Source organism: Podarcis cretensis (genome assembly GCF_951804945.1).
Source record: "Podarcis cretensis genome assembly, chromosome: 16".
Classification (NCBI taxonomy): Eukaryota; Metazoa; Chordata; class Lepidosauria; order Squamata; family Lacertidae; genus Podarcis; species Podarcis cretensis.
Window position 1 is genome coordinate 11,969,994 of NC_137186.1, and position 18,069 is coordinate 11,988,062.

General features: G+C 48.5%; 1 protein-coding gene across 6 annotated transcripts; it reads right to left on the reverse strand.

Annotated features, from left to right (window-relative positions):
- Positions 1-1,720: 1,720 nt before the first annotated feature.
- PPOX (protoporphyrinogen oxidase) lies at positions 1,721-17,930 on the reverse strand. Of its 6 annotated transcripts, none has more exons than XM_079958169.1 (14): positions 17,713-17,905; positions 17,363-17,408; positions 15,812-15,905; positions 14,157-14,291; positions 12,859-12,974; positions 12,610-12,742; positions 11,264-11,408; positions 10,955-11,145; positions 7,487-7,547; positions 7,264-7,382; positions 5,583-5,696; positions 4,708-4,857; positions 3,346-3,388; positions 1,721-1,992 (listed from the first exon to the last, which is right to left on the reverse strand). In XM_079958169.1, the coding sequence occupies exons 3-14, from the start codon at positions 15,896-15,898 to the stop codon at positions 1,856-1,858; spliced, it is 1,431 nt and encodes a 476-aa protein (XP_079814295.1). In that variant the 5' UTR covers positions 15,899-15,905; positions 17,363-17,408; positions 17,713-17,905; the 3' UTR covers positions 1,721-1,855. The 6 variants fall into 6 exon arrangements, with proteins under 6 accessions (XP_079814295.1, XP_079814297.1, XP_079814294.1 ...); XM_079958171.1 differs by having other exon boundaries at positions 17,844-17,895; XM_079958168.1 differs by lacking the exon at positions 17,363-17,408 and having other exon boundaries at positions 17,844-17,930.
- Between the last annotated feature and the right edge of the window lie 139 nt (positions 17,931-18,069).

Genomic DNA, 18,069 nt, shown 5'->3' on the forward strand with positions numbered 1-18,069 from the left:
TGAGTGAGCTGTTTTCCCTGGTTAAGAGCGGCTGCCCTGGTCCTCTGCAGGCAGGAGTGGCCAACCTCTGGGCCAGAGCTCAGGTGTGGCCCTCAGGCCTTCTCTAGGTGGCCCTTGGGGACTGTCCCCTCCAGGCCCACTCACCTTGTGTGCCTTTGCTTGGGTTGGACTGTGCCCTTGTCCTTGAATAATGTTGCTAGGAGGGTGGAGAGATGTGTGGGTAGGGGTAGAATCCTCTGGCTTTTGTGTGGCTGGAACATAACCTCCAAATGCAGCCACTTTTGCCTCTGCCCTGCACCAAACCCCCAATGTGCAGCCCCTGGAAGGCTGCAATGAGGGAATGTGGGCTTCAGGCAATAAAAAGATCAGCTGTGGGACGGGTATAATAGGTGTGGCTCCCCCCCCCCCCAGTAGGGACCAGAAATAGGATGGGCATCACCTGGTGAACTTCTACCTGCACCAAAGAGGAAAGGGCACAGGGCATAGAGTTGGTTGTGGAATGCCTATGTCCATTGGAAGGCTAATAATTATTCCCAATACTAGTGTCCTATTGTGATTGCAGACTACATCTCCCAGCATTCTTTGAGGGAAGCTGTGACTGTTCAAAGTCACACCATATCACTTTAAGTGCAAGTCTGAATGTGGTCCTAGTTTACATATTGAATTCCATATTCATTATGTTAGTCCATTCATTTCAATGCAAAGGAAGCACAAACCAGCTATGTGTCATTCGCAAACAAAGCAGCAACAGCAGCCGATGCTGATCTTACTTGCTAGAATAATTTCTGTCACAGTCAGAACTTGGAAGTAAGCCCTGTTGCAAACATACACCTACTTCTGAGCAGGCACATGTATACCATTGCATTGCAAGTTAAAGCCACAACTTAACACACATTTAACTAGTGCACATTCAGCTTTATGCATATGGCAACAATTTTTAAAAAAAATTAAAAGGGGGCAGGATTCCAGGAAAAGTGACTTTTCAATTGACCCTCCAGCTGTTTGGGGACAACAATTCCCATCATCCCTGACCACTGGTCCTGTTAGCTAGGGAGTTGTAGTCCAAAAACAGCTGGAGGGCCAAGTTTGGCCACCACTGAGAGATTTGGGCTTCAGGCATGAGCCCAAGAACGTAACTCCAGTGTAACTTGCAGTCTTGCTGCACAGTGAATTCTAATGAATGCCTGCTATAGATCTCCTGCACAGGAGGAGACCTGCGTGGATTTCGCAACTGCCTGAATCCTCAAGCTTTGCACTTTTATGTACGCAAATAATGGGAGCGAGAAATCAGCCCAACCACCCCCAGCAGTAGGGCTGATAGATATATATTTTTATTAGCAGACACTTATGAAATAGTCAGTTTTGTGAAGAACTGAAGGGTGGGGGGAAGGAAGCAGGCAGGGCCCACACAAACCCCACCATCCAACAGCAGAGCATCTCAGACACCTTCCCCATAATCTTCAGACAAAGCAACGAACACTTCCAAGCACCAGGGGAAACCTCAAATTGCAAGGGAGGGAGGAAAGCAAGGGACTAGACACCCGCTTTTCCAATTGCAGCAACGCATGCTCCTAGTCCTCAGCGAGGCCTTCTCCAGACAGTGCTGAGCACAGAGTGTGTGGTGCTTGCGGACCAGATAGATATAAGCTCAGAGGAGCAAATCCATTCCAAGCTGAACCAACGCAACCACCCGCTTCTGCGTTTCAGCGCGAGAGGCCTGGATCTTGTGCCAAGAGATTCGTCAACCCCACTTCCAGGCAGTTCGCTGGCAGCCTTGGTTCTTATCCTGCTGAGAGGAGCACTTTGGGGCAGGAGTCCCACAAGCCGAGGAAAGACGAAGTTCCCTCTGCCTTTCTCAGGAGACATGGCCGAGAAGCTTGGCTGTGGCAGTGTGGGCACTGGAGATGCAGTCGTTGACCGAGACGCCCTCGTAGGAAGCCCCAACCAGGCTGAGAGGCAGCTTTTGCTGCTCCAGGTAAGCCGCTGCGCTCTCTAAAGGAAAGAGCAAAGGGTTAGCAAGGAACATGTGTCGCTGCCTTCTTATACCGAGTCAGGCCATTGCTCCATCTAGCTCAGGACCGCCTGCACTGACTGGCAGCGGTTGTCCAGGGTTCCAGGTGGGAGCCTCTGCCAGCTGATTTCCTGCAGCCATCCCTTCCGCTGAGTTACCACCCTCCCGCATTCTGGTCCCCATCATTCAACTGTTCTGGGAGAAGTTGAGAGAGCCACACAAACAGACCAGGAGAAGTTGAGAGAGCCACACAAACAGACCAGAAAGCAAACAGTGTCACAGCTCCCTCACTACAGGAAGGCTATACACAGCTTGCCAGAAATATTCTTCTTATGGAAAAAGGCTCTAGCCTTTCAGTTTGCAGCACCTGTAGCAAAAATGAGTGTGTCTTCATAAGGATGCATCCTGGCCCAGACACCGCATGCACTGCGCTCCTTTGGTTTGGTCAGCTGTAGCTGGAGTTCAACATGGCAAGAAGAAAGAGCTGTGCTGCGACCCACCTGGGGGTCCCGACCCCCTGGCTGAAGATCTGTGCTCCTATATACTATATAGATAGAATACAGTGGTGCCTCGCAAGACGAAAAGAATCCGTTCCGCGAGTCTCTTCGTCTTGCAGTTTTTTCGTCTTGCGAAGCAAGCCCATTAGCAGCTTAGTGGATTAGCGCTATTAGCGGCTTAGCGGATCAGCTGATAAGCGGCTTAGCGGATCAGCTGATAAGCGGCTTAGCGGATCAGCTGTTAAGCGGCTTAGCGGATCAGCTGATAAGCGGCTTAGCGGCTTAGAAAAGGGGGGGGGGGAGGGAAAAAAACCCGCAGGAACTCGCAATACATTTTCGTCTTGCAAAGCAAGCCCATTGGAAATTCGTTTTGTGAAGCACCTCCAAAACGGAAAACCCTTTCGTCTAGCGGGTTTTCAGTCTTGCAAGGCATTCGTCTTGCGGGGCACCACTGTATACATAGAAAGGTGTTGCTGCACTAGGTTGTTTGTGTGTCTGCTTGCTCTCTCTCTCTCTCTCTCTCTCTCTCTCTCTCTCTGGGTGGAGCTACACATGGGGGGAAAAGGCTATAAATAAGTCAGAAATTAAATCGTTATAACGAACGAAAGAAAAAATGCTATGCAAAAATCACTTAGAATTTTTTTTTGCTCTCTGGCGCCATCCGGTGTTGTATTTTTATAATGAATTCAAAACATTATTTTTTGATTAATGAAGCTGAGGCCTAACTCTCTTTCTCGCTTTCTCTCTATCACACACACACACACTCATATTGGAAGGCTGTGTAACATGAAAATAGCTGAATTAAATTGTCTTGATAGTTAAAAAAGAAAGGCCTACCTATGTGTTTCCAGTGGCCGAGTGTATACTGAGGAATGCAGGCCTGCAGAGACAGGAAGGGGCAAAGGGGTTTGCAGGTGGTCTTGAGCAACTCAAAATGTTTTCAAACAAATTGGAGTTATATATATAAAAAGAGATCCTGTACCCCTTTCTCTTCTCCCCTTCAATACCCCTCCCCGACTCTTTTTCTCTCTGCTTCTCACCCAATGCATTGCCCTCTCCTCTGCTTCTTCCACACACAAGACACAGAAATTGAGGCTTGGACAGCAAAGAGCTGGGTTCAAATCCCCACAGCCTCCTCATGCCACCAATTCTCCATCTGTACCATGGGAACAACCAGCACAGTGGCTGTGTCATCACGAAAGCAACACAGACGGTGGGTCAAAGCACCCTGGTTCTTAACCTCCGCCCAAATTTTGCATTTTTAAAGCTCTCCATTTATGTCATGCTGTACACCATCTTGGCGCACTGCCCTCCCAAAATTGCAGGAGCAAAGGAGCAGCTGAAAACAGCAGCTTTGTCTAAGGCTGCCCAGCCCATTCACCAGCAGAAAAGTGAATGTTGGTTTTCATTATTATAAAGTTTTAAATAGTTGCTTTTAACTTTTTTAAAAAACACACACACTGATAATTTCATTTTCATTCTGCTTGTCAACCACTTTGAGGGTTTCTTCTTTGCAAGCAGGGCCTGTAAGACAGAGCTATTCCGCCTGGCCTTTAATCTGAATTCAGCCTGATCTTTCATTTCCCTTCTCTTCCCTCCCCCTCCCCTTTTATGAAGATCACCCGCTCTGAGACCCCACAGCTAATTCTCCCCTGGCCTCCTCGCTGGCCCAAGTAGGACCAATTCAGCCAGCTAGCCCTGGGGATTATCTAATTGATTTTTGAATTTTGAATTTTACTCTTATTCGTGTTTTTATACTGTATTTTATGCTGCTTTTATAATTAAGTGGTTTAAAGTGTTTAAAATTTGTTGTTAGCCGCCCTGAGCCCGGTTTTTGAACTGGGAAGAGCGGGGTATAAATAAAATTTATTTTTATTATTATTTATTATACGTTTTGTGAAATAAAGGAAATCAATATAATCATCATAAATCAGTTCACTTTTCTCAGCTGGTTAGAGCATGGTGCTGAAAATGTCAAGGTTGCAGGTTTGATGCCTGCATGGGACAGCTGCGTATTCCTGCATTGCAGGGGGTTGGACTAGATGATACTCAGGGTCCCCTTCCAGCTCTGTGATTCTGTGATTCTTGAACTTAATGGGAGCTGTGCATCCAGCTGGAACACAGAAGGAGGTTTGTGGAATTAAGACTGACACTCTCCCCCCCTCCCATCTCTCTCTCTCTCTGCTCCAGGGTCTGTACCTTCTGCACCTTGACGATGCTGCGGGAGGGCTCGGCTGAGACCCCCAGGTGCTCCTTAACAGCTGCCTTGGCCCGGCTCAGCAGCACAGCGTGGGGGACGGTGTCCGGATCTCCAAGCCCCGACGTAAACCACGCACCACCCAGCATAACCTGGGCAAAAGGAGCGGAACATTAAAAAGCTTGTTTCCCAGCCTGAAAGCTGCATTGCCTTCTGGGACCCATTTTGGCACAGCACCCATTTTGAACTAGAACTCCCAGCCTATCTGAGGCTGATGGAAGCCGGAGTGTCCAGGGTTTAGTGGCCAGGGTGGGTCAATTTCTGCAGGACAGTTCCCACTTCCAGCATCCTAGAGCTCCCCCCCGATGAGCACAATTACAGGGGCAACACGGAGCCTAAGGAGGAGGAAGCTGCCAAGCAGTGCCAGCCCCTGGACTGCTTGTAAGACAGTCAGGAAATAGGGGCTGGCTCAGAGCCAGATGAGGTTAGTGGGGCAGTGCCCCATCTGCCCTAATGGAGGAGCCTCAAAGGCAGGGGTCAGCAAACTTTTTCAGCAGGACCATTGTCCCTCAGACCTTGTGGGGGGCCAGACTATATTTTGAAAAAATAAAATAAAATGAACAAATCCCTATGCCCCACAAAGAACCCAGAGATGCATTTTAAATAAAAGCACATATTCTACTCATGTAAAAACACGCTGATTCCCCAATTATCTGCAGGCCGCATTTAGAAGGCGATTGGATCTGGTCCCTGGGCCTTTGTTGCCTACCCATGCTCTAGGAGCACCAGGCTGACGAAGCCTGCATTAAGCCATATTTAGAACATGATCCTAGAGTGGGGGTGGGAGGTTAGCCCCTTGCCTCCCACCGGCTCTTACTGTCAGGCGCATGCAAGGACCGCTGGATCCATCCTGCCCGGGGAAGGCGACAGAATCGTACACAATGCCCAGCAACGAGCTGTCCTCGAAGGAGGGTACCAAGTGCCCAAATCCCTGGAAGAAAGAGATTGGCAGAAAATACACACAATCGCACAAAGCGTAGGTTTCTTTATTTCTACTTCAACTCTGCCCTAAAGGTTCTGGGAAGAACCGTTCAAAAACAAAAACACAAACACAAACAAAACCCATTCAAACAAACACACACAGTATTTAAACCTATTCCTAATGGTTGGGGCCACTCTGAAGAAGGCCCTGCCTGGGTTTCCCAGCCAATCTCACAGATCAAGGGGCAGGTGGGCACATGGGTGGACACACACCCCTGAGAAAATAAGGGGAGGGCTTGATCACACAGCCTTTTGCAAGGACATGCAAGGACCACTGACTGTAGCTGAAGTTAACATTACAAAAATGTACACTCCAGAGCTCTCAAAATTTAAGGCTTAAGCCCCAGTCCTTGTCACATCACTCCATTTCTCTGTGGACATATAGAAATCTTTCCCGTGACAGCGCCCGGCAACTTTACCCGCTGAATTTCTAGCTGGCAAGGTGTCCCCACCCTCTCCTCCAACCGCTCCATCTTCCTATGGGCATGTGGATGTTTTTGCCACATTCCCCTTTTCTTTGGTTTCAAAGTTGTTGCGCTCTGTGACAGGTAGAAATTCACCTGGTAAAGCTTCCCAGTTCCCAAAGCAATAGATCTAACTATGGGCATGTACGGATTTTCTCCTGTGTGACACAACAGGGGGAAAAACTCTAAGAGAAACGAGAGACATTATTCTTGCCTGCACTGCCCCTTAACACTCCTGGCAAAGCCACTCCCGAATTTAGGAGGGGGGGTGTTGCGGGCTCACGACCCCGCCCACAGTCTTGCGGGGCTGGCGCCAGCCCCGCGGGATCAGGGGATTCCCATTACTATTCATCTCCGGCAGCGTCAGCTAATCGGCTGGTGGCAGGGGCGGGCCGACCTAAGGGCACTTAAGGTCGGGGCAGCCCCTGGCTCGCCCCTTTCCCTCCTCTACAGCAGCTGCGATTTCCCACCCACCCGCCCTTTAGGTTTGGCATTCGGACTTTGCTATGGGCTTCGGCTGGTCGCCGCAAGGGGCCTGGTAGGAGTTTTTCCATTTGGCTAATTGGCTGGAATTTTGAAGCCACTTGGTTTTTTCACCTACCTCGTAGCAATGTCACAACTCCTTGGTCTTGGCAAATGAGATCGGGGGGGGGGGGGGAGGAACGCCATCACCTCCCCCAAATCTTGAAGGGTAGTTCGTTAAAGGACTCCGAGGGGCGTCGCCTCGTCCAAAACCTACGGAGGCTAGGGCCTAAAGCGCGCTCCCGAGCGGTAACCCCTCGGGGAGCGCCTAGGGATGTGCATCTCGGGGGCTCCCCCTGCTGGTGTTTAACCCTTCCCGGTTAGACTGGATAGTCTGTTAGGGCCAATGCCTAAGCCAATACCGTTCTTACCTGTAATCAATAAAGTTGTGGCCATTTTTCGCCCATTAACCTAAATTTCTGGTGTCCGGTGTCTTTATTTACTCCATCTGTGGGAGGGGGCGGGAATAGCCACGCAATGGGAACCAGCAAGCTTCGTGTTTTGAGCAGGGGCATCGAAAAAGCCTCTTACCGTGACGGGGAGATGCACATCTCTGTACTGTAGGTTCACCACCCCCACAGAAACAGCCCGGATGGCCAGCAGCTCTCGGGCAAGTGGTTCGGCCCAGCCAGGGAGCGACTCAGCAAGCGCTGGAGAGAGAGAAGAGGCAGGTTGAGTCTATTCACGGTTGCCTAGGATGAAATGTGGTCCTTAGGCTCCACAGTCCCTGTTCCAGGACAGAGGATTCTCCTACCTTGGGCAGGCAAAGCGCTGATGATGTGATCTGCCTTCACAATGCCGTCCTCAAGCGCTATCTAAGGGAGAAATGCAGAGCCAGCATCAATCAACGCTGCGCCAGCCACAGAAGGATCCCTAACACAAGTGCAGTGATTTATCAGATGGTCAACCAGGGCCCTCTGGCTGAAGTCCAGCCCTCTTACCACCACCACAAATGACCACTCAGAAAACTCTGGGTGATGTCCCCAAGATTAGCCTTGGCACCTATGGATGAAATTCAAAGATTATTTAGTTAAATATATTAAGATAACTTAATTGGAAAAATTTGCAAATACCAGATAGGCTTAGGATTTAAATATGTAATGTTAGAGAATAACATTTTTAAAGTTAAAATGAGAAGAAAGAAAGATGTTAACTGATTAATTTTATGAGAAAATTGGTTTTGGAAAACTGTTACAATTATATACACTGAAATTCAGCCAGGGGGATTTGAGGAAGTCAGTTAATAATGTTACTAAGATTGGATTAAGTACAATTAAGATGTATGTTTGTTTGTTTGTTTAAATTTTGGAAAATCAATAATTTATTTATTTTTTAAAAAAGATTAACCTTGGCACCTGGCCCAGTGCTGGTTATTGCAGTACCCAACCCGTTGGACTAGGATCTGGGAGACCGGGGTTCGAATTCCCACTCGGTCACGAAGATCACTGGGTGCCCATGGGCCAACCATTGTCTCTCAGCCTGACCTACCTCCTCACAGGGTTGTTGTGAGGTTAAAATGGAGAAGGTGAGGGCCATGCATGCCCCCCCCCCCGTGAGCTCCTTGGTGGAAGTGGCGAGATAAAATGCAATAATAAAACAGCAGGTCGACTCTTGAGTATGCTTCAGTTGGATACAGCTCAATTTATAGTCAGGGGCAGCCGGCTAAAGCCCACACATGGTTACAGGTGCTCCTGCAAGGAAATGGCAGCTTATTTATTCATATCACTTCAATTGATTATCGTTCATCATCCCACTTCAGTCCCACCTTTTTTTCCAAGACTCTCAAAGTGGAGCATGTGGATCTCGCCCTTCTCACAACAACCCTGTGAGGCAGGTTATATATTATTATTATTATTATTATTATTATTTATACCCCGCCACTCTGGGTGGCTTCCAACAAAATATTAAAATACAATAGTCTATTAAACATTAAAAGCTTCCCTAAACAGGACTGCCTTCAGATGTCTTCTAAAAATCAGACAGTTGTTTATTTCCTTGACATCTGATGGACGGGTGCCACTACTGAGAAGGCCCTCTGCCTGCTTCCCTGTAACTTGGCTTCTCGCAGCGAGGGAACCGCCAGAAGGCCCTCAGCACTGGACCTCAGTGTCTGGGCAGGTTAAGCTGAGAGATAGTGATTGGTATTTTTATTAAATTTTCACATTTTATAAAGACAAACATACACACACAAAGACAAAGACAACACGTATAAAAATTTCATAACCTTACTTTCCTAACCCCAGTTCTTGACCTCCCCCCATCCCCCCTTCATACATCCTAGTTCAGTTACATTAACTCAGCAAATTCAAATCTCTCATCCATTGCGTATTATTACTATATCTATATATATATATGTTTTTTTTTAAAAAAAAAAACCATTTACTTAGCCAGATTTTACTTATCCAATTTTCTTATAAAACATTAAAGCCTTTCCTAAGGTCGTCTCGAGTTCCTTCCACGAATTTCCCTTTAATCTTAAAAATAGGTCATAATAATCAAACACAAAAGTCATAAAGATTTAAAAACAAATTCTCCTTTCCCCCCCCCCCAGCCCCGGTTTCTGTCCCTTCCAAATGTCCCCCCATCCATAACAACAGTTTTTAGCCTGGGTTCCTCACATCTGAGGCCTTTAAGTCCTTGTCAGTCTCTCTTTGCCGATCTTGTTGGTAACCCTCCTCATTGGTCCTCAGGTTTCGGGGAAATTTCAGCTCAGTCTCATCAGAATTTCTTCCATCCAGAGTACTTGACACCAGCTGCTGCAGAAGATCAACCAGTCCATACTCAAATAGGAAGCCCCAGTCGTATTTCTTATTTCTTTTAAAATCAGGTATTCCAGATGTTCCAGGGGCTTCCTCCCTCCTCTTTCGCATCTTTCGCAGATTTGTAATCCAAGGGTCTTCTTCTTTGTATTCTAACAATGTAGGCTTGTGGTTGGTAGTCTCCATCTGTACTAGCCCTTGCTCGCTCTCCCCCTGTTCCGAAGTTATCTCTTCTGATTCAGCTGCAGACTTTTCCACAGTCAAATCCATTGTACCTTCAGCAGAGTCATTTATTTTAGAGTTCAAGGTTATGAGTTGTTTACTCATGACCGTAGTCTGCTCCTCCAGTTTTCCCACAAGAAAAAACATTCTTTCTAGCTCTGCCTGTAGTTTTCCATCTGCAGCCATTGCAATGTTTCAATGTTTCCCCTAGGGGGATTCTAGTTACTTAGTAATCTTTTCCAATAGTCCTTTACTTTGTTATTTCCCTACTTTGTTTCCAACCACTTTAGTTCGAATGTAACAAATTAAGTCCAAAAAGTGTTAAATAATAGAGTTTTTCACTTTCGCTGCCCGTTTGACAGCTCCTTTGACAGCTGTCAAACTCCTCGTTCCTTGTTCTCCAGCTCACATAAAAGGACACCCCCGGGTCTGGGGGGGTTCAAAAAAGACAAACTTCTAAAAAATCACTCTTACTCTCCAGCACACATCTTCTTCTGTCAAATTCATGCAAATCTTATCTTTTACAGAACACCAAGGAAAGAACTCTCCACCTTAGTTCTCCGATCTTTGCTTTAAATTTTCTGTAAGCAGGGGGGTGCGGACTTCCCTTTAGCACATCCCCCGATCGTGCCGAATTCAAGGATAAGCTTTTTAAAGTCCAAATTCCAATCTACTCACGGATTAATTAGAGTCCGAATTTCAGGGAAGAAAGTCAGCGGTCTCCGGCCATGGCTCGCGGCTTCGCTCCACTGCAGTAGCGGTCTACTCACAGCACCACGCCACTCCCCGTACCCTCTCCGCAGCCTTTAAAAAGGCTCTTCGTGGGTCGGGGGGGGCGCTTTAGGTGCCCGCCGAGTCACCAGGTCCGCAGGCTTCCGCGCCTGCGGTTTCTAAGGGTCCCCGCGTCGTCGTCGCGGTGAGACCCGTTTGCAATGGAGCCGATTCCCTCCGGAGCTCGGAGGGAATCCGCCATTACTCGGATCGCGCTAACCCGGAAGTCCGCTGAGAGATAGTGATTGGGCCCAGGGTGCCCACAGTGACCTTCATGGCTGAGAAAGGGATTTGAACCCACATCTCCCAGGTCTTTGAGCCCAACACTTTAACCGCGTGACTTGAACGGGCCTCTGTGGAAATATCGCAAGAGGAATGGGGCAAAATAACTCCAGAGCAGCTGAAAGGAGATTCCTAGAGAGGAAGCTTCCCTGCACTCCTTTCTCACTCCCCAATGGCCCTTTTCTTACCTTCCAGGAGCCGGATGCCGCCCTCTCCAGCCGCTTCACAGGGGTGCCGCAGTGAATCTCCACCCCACGCTGCTTCACGAAGTCCTCCAAGGCTTCGGGGAGAGTCTGCATGCCACCACGCAGCGACCACTGGCTCCATTGCTCGTCTCGAGCTCTGCGGATCAGAGGAGAATCCACAGGGGGGCCTTTCCCTACAAGATAAGGAAGTCTGATATCAGAAACTTTTCTATGCGTCCTTCCCTTCTGAAATTGCAAAACATGCAATCCAAAAGCCTCCTTCTTTTTCTCCGACTCCCCACGGCCCCTCACCTCCGCCAAGGGCCATGCCCAAGATGACAGAACGGTGGCTTCGCTCGGCCTGGAACAGCGCCGGGAAGCAGGAGCGCACGCTGAGGGTCCGGCAGTCTCCGGCAAACACCCCCCGGCAGAGGCTGTCGATGACAATGTCGGCCAGCTGTGGAGATGAAGGACGCAGCACTCAAGGCAAGAAAGAGGCAACCTGCCCTGATGTTGGGTGATTTAAAAATCAAGGGTGGGGAATCTCAGACCCTGGGGCCAAATGTGGCCCCTTAAGGCTTTCTATCTGGCCCTTTGGAATCTCCCACAAGCCACATCCCTCTTGCTGGTCCTTGGGTGATTTTGCCTGGCTGGAATGTGTCTTTGAATTTGAATCAGGCCTATTACTTGCCTGGATGGAGGATGATGATAATAATAATAATAATAATAATAATAATAATAGGGAGGCGGGTGGTGCTGTCGGTTAAACCACAGAGCCTAGTACTTGCCAATCAGAAGGTTGGCGGTTCGAATCCCCGCGAAGGGGTGAGCTCCCGTTGCTCGGTCCCTGCTCCTGCCAACCTAGCAGTTCGAAAGCACGTCAAAGTGCAAGTAGATGAATAGGTACCGCTCCAGTGGGAAGGTAAATGGCATTTCCGTGTGCTGCTCTGGTTCACCAGAAGCAGCTTAGTCATGCTGGCCACATGACCTGGAAGCTGTACGCCGGCTCCCTCGGCCAGTAAAGCGAGATGAGCGCCACAACCCCAGAGTTGGCCATGACTGGACCTAATGGTCAGGGACCCCTTTACCTTTACCTTAATAATAATAATACCCCACCCATTTGGGCGGCTTCCAACACATATAAAAACATAATGAAACAGCAAACATTAAAAACTTCCCGATACAGGACAGAGAGGGGCGAATGAGTGTTATGTACAAACTAGTTCTCTGTGCAACGGTAAAATTCACATTCACTGCTCTGCTCACTTTTGCCTCTGACTCATGTGGCTTTTGGAAAGTTCTCCTGAAGCGAATGTGGCCCTTCGCCTGAAGGGTGGGGGGAGACGGGGAAAGTACCCTTCCCTTTAAGCAGGCAGTAGCCCTGTTCTTTTATGGATATCTTAGAGAACAGCTTACCCTGACTCTGTTGGGAGGCTTTGTGTGAGAGAAACAGGCAGGGCAGGGAGAGCAGTGGAACCCACCCTTCTCTCAGGCCCTGTGTGGAGCTGATAAGACAGACGGCCCCTGCCCCACCCTTGGTCCGCTTCTCCTTTCCCCCCTGCCCTGTGCCAGCCAAAACAAAACGCCCCTCCATAAGAAAACCTTCCTGGCTCACTCCCCCAAATGAGCGTTGCCACATTTCTCCTCTGGGCACGTACCTCCTGGCCAAAGCGACGCCTCACGAAGCCGTGGATGGTCTCGTCCGTTTCAGAGCCGCGGGGGGACAGGAGCTCTTTCAGGCCACTCCAGACCAGAGGGCGGGTGAAAGGAGGAACAGTCCGCACGACGCCACTGGAATCGCCACCCACAAAACACAGCGGACAAAGTATCACCTTCCGGGTTCAGATAGGAAGGACAGGTTGATCTCAGGGCTCCCGAAAGCCATCCCCAGGGTTTCTGGAAAGTACCTGATACTCGAGGGGAGTTTATGGAGGGCTCCGCGGACATAGAGGAAGCGGTTCTTGGCTGCTGGGTGGTCACCGGGGACAGGAAGGACATCTGCATCAAGTCCGAGTTCAGAGACCTAGAAAGGAATCGCAACCCTCTTAACCCCAGTGCAGATGCTCGACTTCAAAATAGTGTATTACAGTGGTACTTCAGGTTACAGACACTTCAGGTTACAGTCTCCGCTAACCCAGAAATAGTACCTCAGGTTAAGAACTTTACCTCAGGATGAGAACAGAAATCGTGTGGCAGCGGCGCAGCAGCAGCAGGAGGCCCCATTGGCTAAAGTGGTACCTCAGGTTAAGAACAGTTTCAAGTTACCTCCAGAACAAATTGAGTTCTTAACCTGAGGTACCACTGTATAGCAAACATGATTGCTTATGGGGACTGTTTCGCTCCCCAAGCAATGCGGATCTGAAATGATTTGCAGTCTGTGGGACTTAGAAAGTCGACACCGAACTTTCTAAAGATAAAACGACCTGTGACCATTTGTAGATGATGATGCATGGATAACAGCAGCCAATGCCGCCCAGATCAGCTTTTGGGGAAGTGTCATCACTGAGTAGCAGAGCATCCTCTCCCAGGTTCAAACCCCGGTGGCCTCGCAATTCCCACCATGCTTGCTGGGGGCTGATGGGAACTGTAGTTCAGCAGCATCTGGAAAGCCAAAGGGTTCTGGTGCCTGGCCTATGGCTTGAGGCAAACCAATTCTGTTCTGAGAACTGGCAAGCAGGTCCTTCTCTTGCTAATTCTCAAAATGGAAGAGAATTCAAGAGAAGGATTAAGAGGAGAAGTAATGGACATATGTTTGCAACAGGAGTGGGAAACCTGATTTTTTTAAAAAAGAGCAATTGTATTAAATTAAAGGAATTCGGACTGATTTGTAATAATTTGGAAAACCAGTAATAAGAGAGAATGGGCAAGCAGGTGATTTCAGAAGCAGTCCACTAGGATTAAGTATCATCTGTCTCTGGGTCAAGTGGCCATGTTTCCAGTGACAGGCTAGCACAGCTGGGAGTATCTTGCCAGGGATATATCATAGAATTGTGGAGTCGAAGGGGACCCCAAGGGTCATCTACTCCAACCCCTGCAATGCAGGAATCTTTTGCCCAATGCGGAGCTCAAACCCACGGCCCTGAGATTAATAGTCTCATGCTCTACCAACTGAGCTATCAAGGGCCTCAACTTATCAGCTTATTTTATTTCATACAACTGATATACTGCTTGATTGTAAAGGGCTTCCGATTTACAAAATACATACCATAAGGAGGGTGTTCTTTCCCACGGCCCCAGCAGGGCGGATCCCCCTGGGCCCATGCTCAAAAACCGCCCCATCTTCTGTACGGGTGGAATGGATCCATCCTCCCAGGCGGCTGCTGCTTTCTAAAAGGATTACCTGGACAGAGAAAGGGTGGGGTGGGTGTCAGTGTTAAAAAAACCTCAGATATATAAGCTAATTGCCAAATGGCACCTTAAATCTAGGCTACGGTCACGACGATTATTTTTACAATGTAATTTAATTATTATCATTATTGTTGTTGTTTCTGCACTGGAAAGCAATTCTCTCACCAATTTTGCTGCTGCGCAGGTGGTATGGCAGCAGAAATTTTTTCTGTGTGCCAGCCAGAAGATGGAGATGTCAGGCGCCAAGTTGGCAACAGGACATCTCCATTTGGTCGCAAGTGGACTGTTTGCAGTCGCAAAATGCGCTTGGGGAATTTTGAACACTAGTGTGCGCATGAGAATGTGACCAAATAGTATCAAATGGGACCCGTGTTTATCAGGATGCTGGGCTGATTATTATCAGAACCATCTTCCTTGTTTCCTATGGGCCAGATCCAATGAACGGATTCTGTTATAGAAACCCTTACAAGAGCTTCCACAACAACAACAACAACAACTTTATTATTTGTACCCTGCCCATCGGACTGGGTTGCCCCAGCCACCCTGGGCAGCTTCCAGCATATACCAAAACGTAATAAAACGTTAACTGTTCAAAACCTTCTGATGCAGGGCTGCCTTCAGATGTCTTCTAAAAGTCACACATCTGACAGGAGGGCAGGTGCCACTACCGAGAAGGCCCTCTGCCTGCTTCCCTTCACTTCTCACAGTGAGGGAACTGGTGGAAGTCCCTCGGAGATGGGCCTCAGTGTCCGGGCTGGACGATGGGAGTGGAGACATTCCTTCAGATATACAGTGCTGAGGCTGTTTAGGGCTTTAAAGGTCCATGCCAACACTTTGAATTGTGCTCGGAAACGTACAATGGGGCCTTTTCCCGCTCTGCTCCCCTTGAATCCCCCAAATTAGGTGTTGAGAGAAACTCCAGAACAGCACCCAGGAAGAGGAGAGTTTGTTAAGGGGACAGTCATACCTCGGGTTAAAGACGCTTCAGGTTGCGTTTTTTCATGTTACGGAAGTACCAGAACGGGTTACTTCCAGGTTTCGAGGGTCGCGCATGCACAGAAGTGCTAAATTGCACTTTGTGCATGTGCAGAAGTGCCGAATTGCAACCCGCGCGTGTGCAAACGCGCCACTGCAGGTTGTGAACACTGCGGGTTGCGAACGTGCATCCCACACGGATCACATTCACAACCCGAGCGTCCACTGTACTGAGAACTATTAGCACATCCCCAATTCCCCTCACAGAGCTGCAGTTCTGAGTTTAGTGCTCAGCCCTTCTTCCCAGGGAACTGTAGCTCCGTGAGGGGAACAAGAGTCTCCGAACAACTCTCAGCACTCTTAACAAATGGCAGCTCCCAGAATCCTTTTGGGGGGGAAGCCATGCTTGTCTAAAGCTGTGCCCTTGGTCACCCGCACACACAAAATGGCCAACTTAAGCGACAAATGCAGTGCTGTTTCCCTCCAGGCCTTGCCCTCCAGAGAGCAACAGTACCACACAGAGAGTCCCACACTCACCTTGGGGGCCTGGGGGCTTCTGGCGAGGTAGTAGCAGGTTGCAAGGCCGCTCACCCCCCCACCAAGGACAGCCACGGTCCTCTGCATTGGGATTCTAGAGAGAGTCGGGCAAAGGATCCGATTACATACAGGGGGTCACCCACAACACCATGCCCCCCAAATTATTATTGTTACATTTATTATTCCACAACATTCATATGCTGCTTGGCTGCAATTAAAACCTCAAAGCGGTTTACATCTCTTTCTCCAAGGAGCTCACAGTGGCATTCATACTGACAGCCGTCTTCAGTTCTCACAACAGCCCTGTGAGGTTGGCTGAGCCGAGAGATAACAAATGGGCTGAAGGTATCCAACACCATACATTTAAGGCACTTGGGCTGAAGGTATCCTCCAACACCATACATTTAAAGCACTTGGTTTCCTCCAAGAGAATCCCAGGAAGTGTAATTTACCCGCCACAGAGCTGTAATTCCCAGCTTCCTTAACAAACTACAGTTCCCAGGATTCTTTAAAGGCAAGGCATGGATGTGACCCCAGTCAAACAGAGAGGGGAATGTGTACACTTTGAGTGCCTCAGAGAACAGGTGGGAGGCATGTGTGTGTAATAAATAAATAAGATTTATTTAATATAAATATAATAAGAAAAAATAATATAAATATATGGGTTAACGTGATATTTAGAATACGTATGTGTTTTTGGTTAATTGCTGGTTTTTATTTTTAGGTTTTTCTTTTAACTAATAAACTTTTTGTAAACGCTTTGAGGTTTTCTACAACCAAGTAGTATATAAATTTTATGAAATCAAGAAATTAACCTCACCATGTGCACTTTAATCATAGAGAGGAAATGTTCCACTCTGAAATTGTCGTCCCCGCAAAATACCTCCCCAGCCCATATATTTACTTGCAACTGAAAGTTTCCCACCCCCAGATGAGTCTCTGCTGCCACTCCTGGTTGCCATTATTAACACACATGAGAATACATTTTTCAGCCCACACAACGCAGTCTGGAAGCCTTCATGAATGCGGCTTGTAAACCAATTGTTGCACAACCTGAGGTGCTCAGCAAAGTAGCCAACACTTAATGGGGTTGTGACTACACAATATATTTAAAGTACCCACCCAAAGAATCCTGGGAAATTTAGTATGCCTTCTCACAGAACTACAATTCTCAATGCCATTATCAAACTACAGTTCCCATGATTTCTTTGGCGGGTGTGTGTGTGTGCTTTAAATGGATGGTTTGCATGCAGTCTATATTAAGTGAGTTCAATTCCCCTGTCTGGTCACCCCACTAACCAGCCCCTTCAGGGAAGATTGCTCTCTTCCCTCCCCCCATTCACTTTACTGCGTTATTTGCACCTAGCCAGCCACACCCACTCCATGCCCCCTGTAAAGACCAGGGATTATTTGTGATCACAATGAAAGCCTTCGGTGGCATAGTGGTGAAAGTGTTGGACTATGATCTGCGAGGCCAGGGTTCAAATCTCCCCTCTGCCACAAAATTCACTGTGGGTGACTCCCTCCAGTCACCAGCTCTCTCTGCCTTACCTCGCAGGGTTGTTGCGAGGATAACATGGACACCACACTTCAGCTCCTTGGAGGATATAAATGCGGTAATTCATGAGTAAAGTACATCACAGAAACCCTTCCCAATTGCTCCAGAACCTCACCAGCAAATATGCCTTCCAACCCGTCATTTGATGACATTTCTCTTCCTGTCTGTAACGTGCACCCCGCAGCCTACCCTTGGAACGATTTCCCCAATTTGCCCTCCTGGTACCCCCCAACCGGATGTACAACGCACCCCCTAACCCTGTATCGAGGCCTCCTTTAGTTGCTACCGATATAATTTCGATCTTCTCTCTACCATAATAAACACACACTCCAGACCGACCCACCTCGATTTACAGCAGCTGACTCCTTCTACACCAATATGTCCTCTACTCCACTCTCTGGCTGCGTTCACACGAACACAAAACACACGTGTACCACCCACCCTTAGTCCTCGGGCGACGTCCGGCCCCCTTACTCTGATGGCTGCACGTTGCATCCACTTCCCTCTTTCCTTTCTCTCCTTCTCATCCACCGCAGCTGAGCTCAGGGCTCCTCCCCTCCGCCCAGGATTGGCTAATAGGGACAGTGACGTAAGGGTTCGGGCGACTCGCTCGGCTGCAAAGGGAGGGGAGGCGGGGCGAGTGGAACGTTGAGCATTCTGTAACGATTCCTACTTTACGCGCACCGCCTGGTGGGCGGGA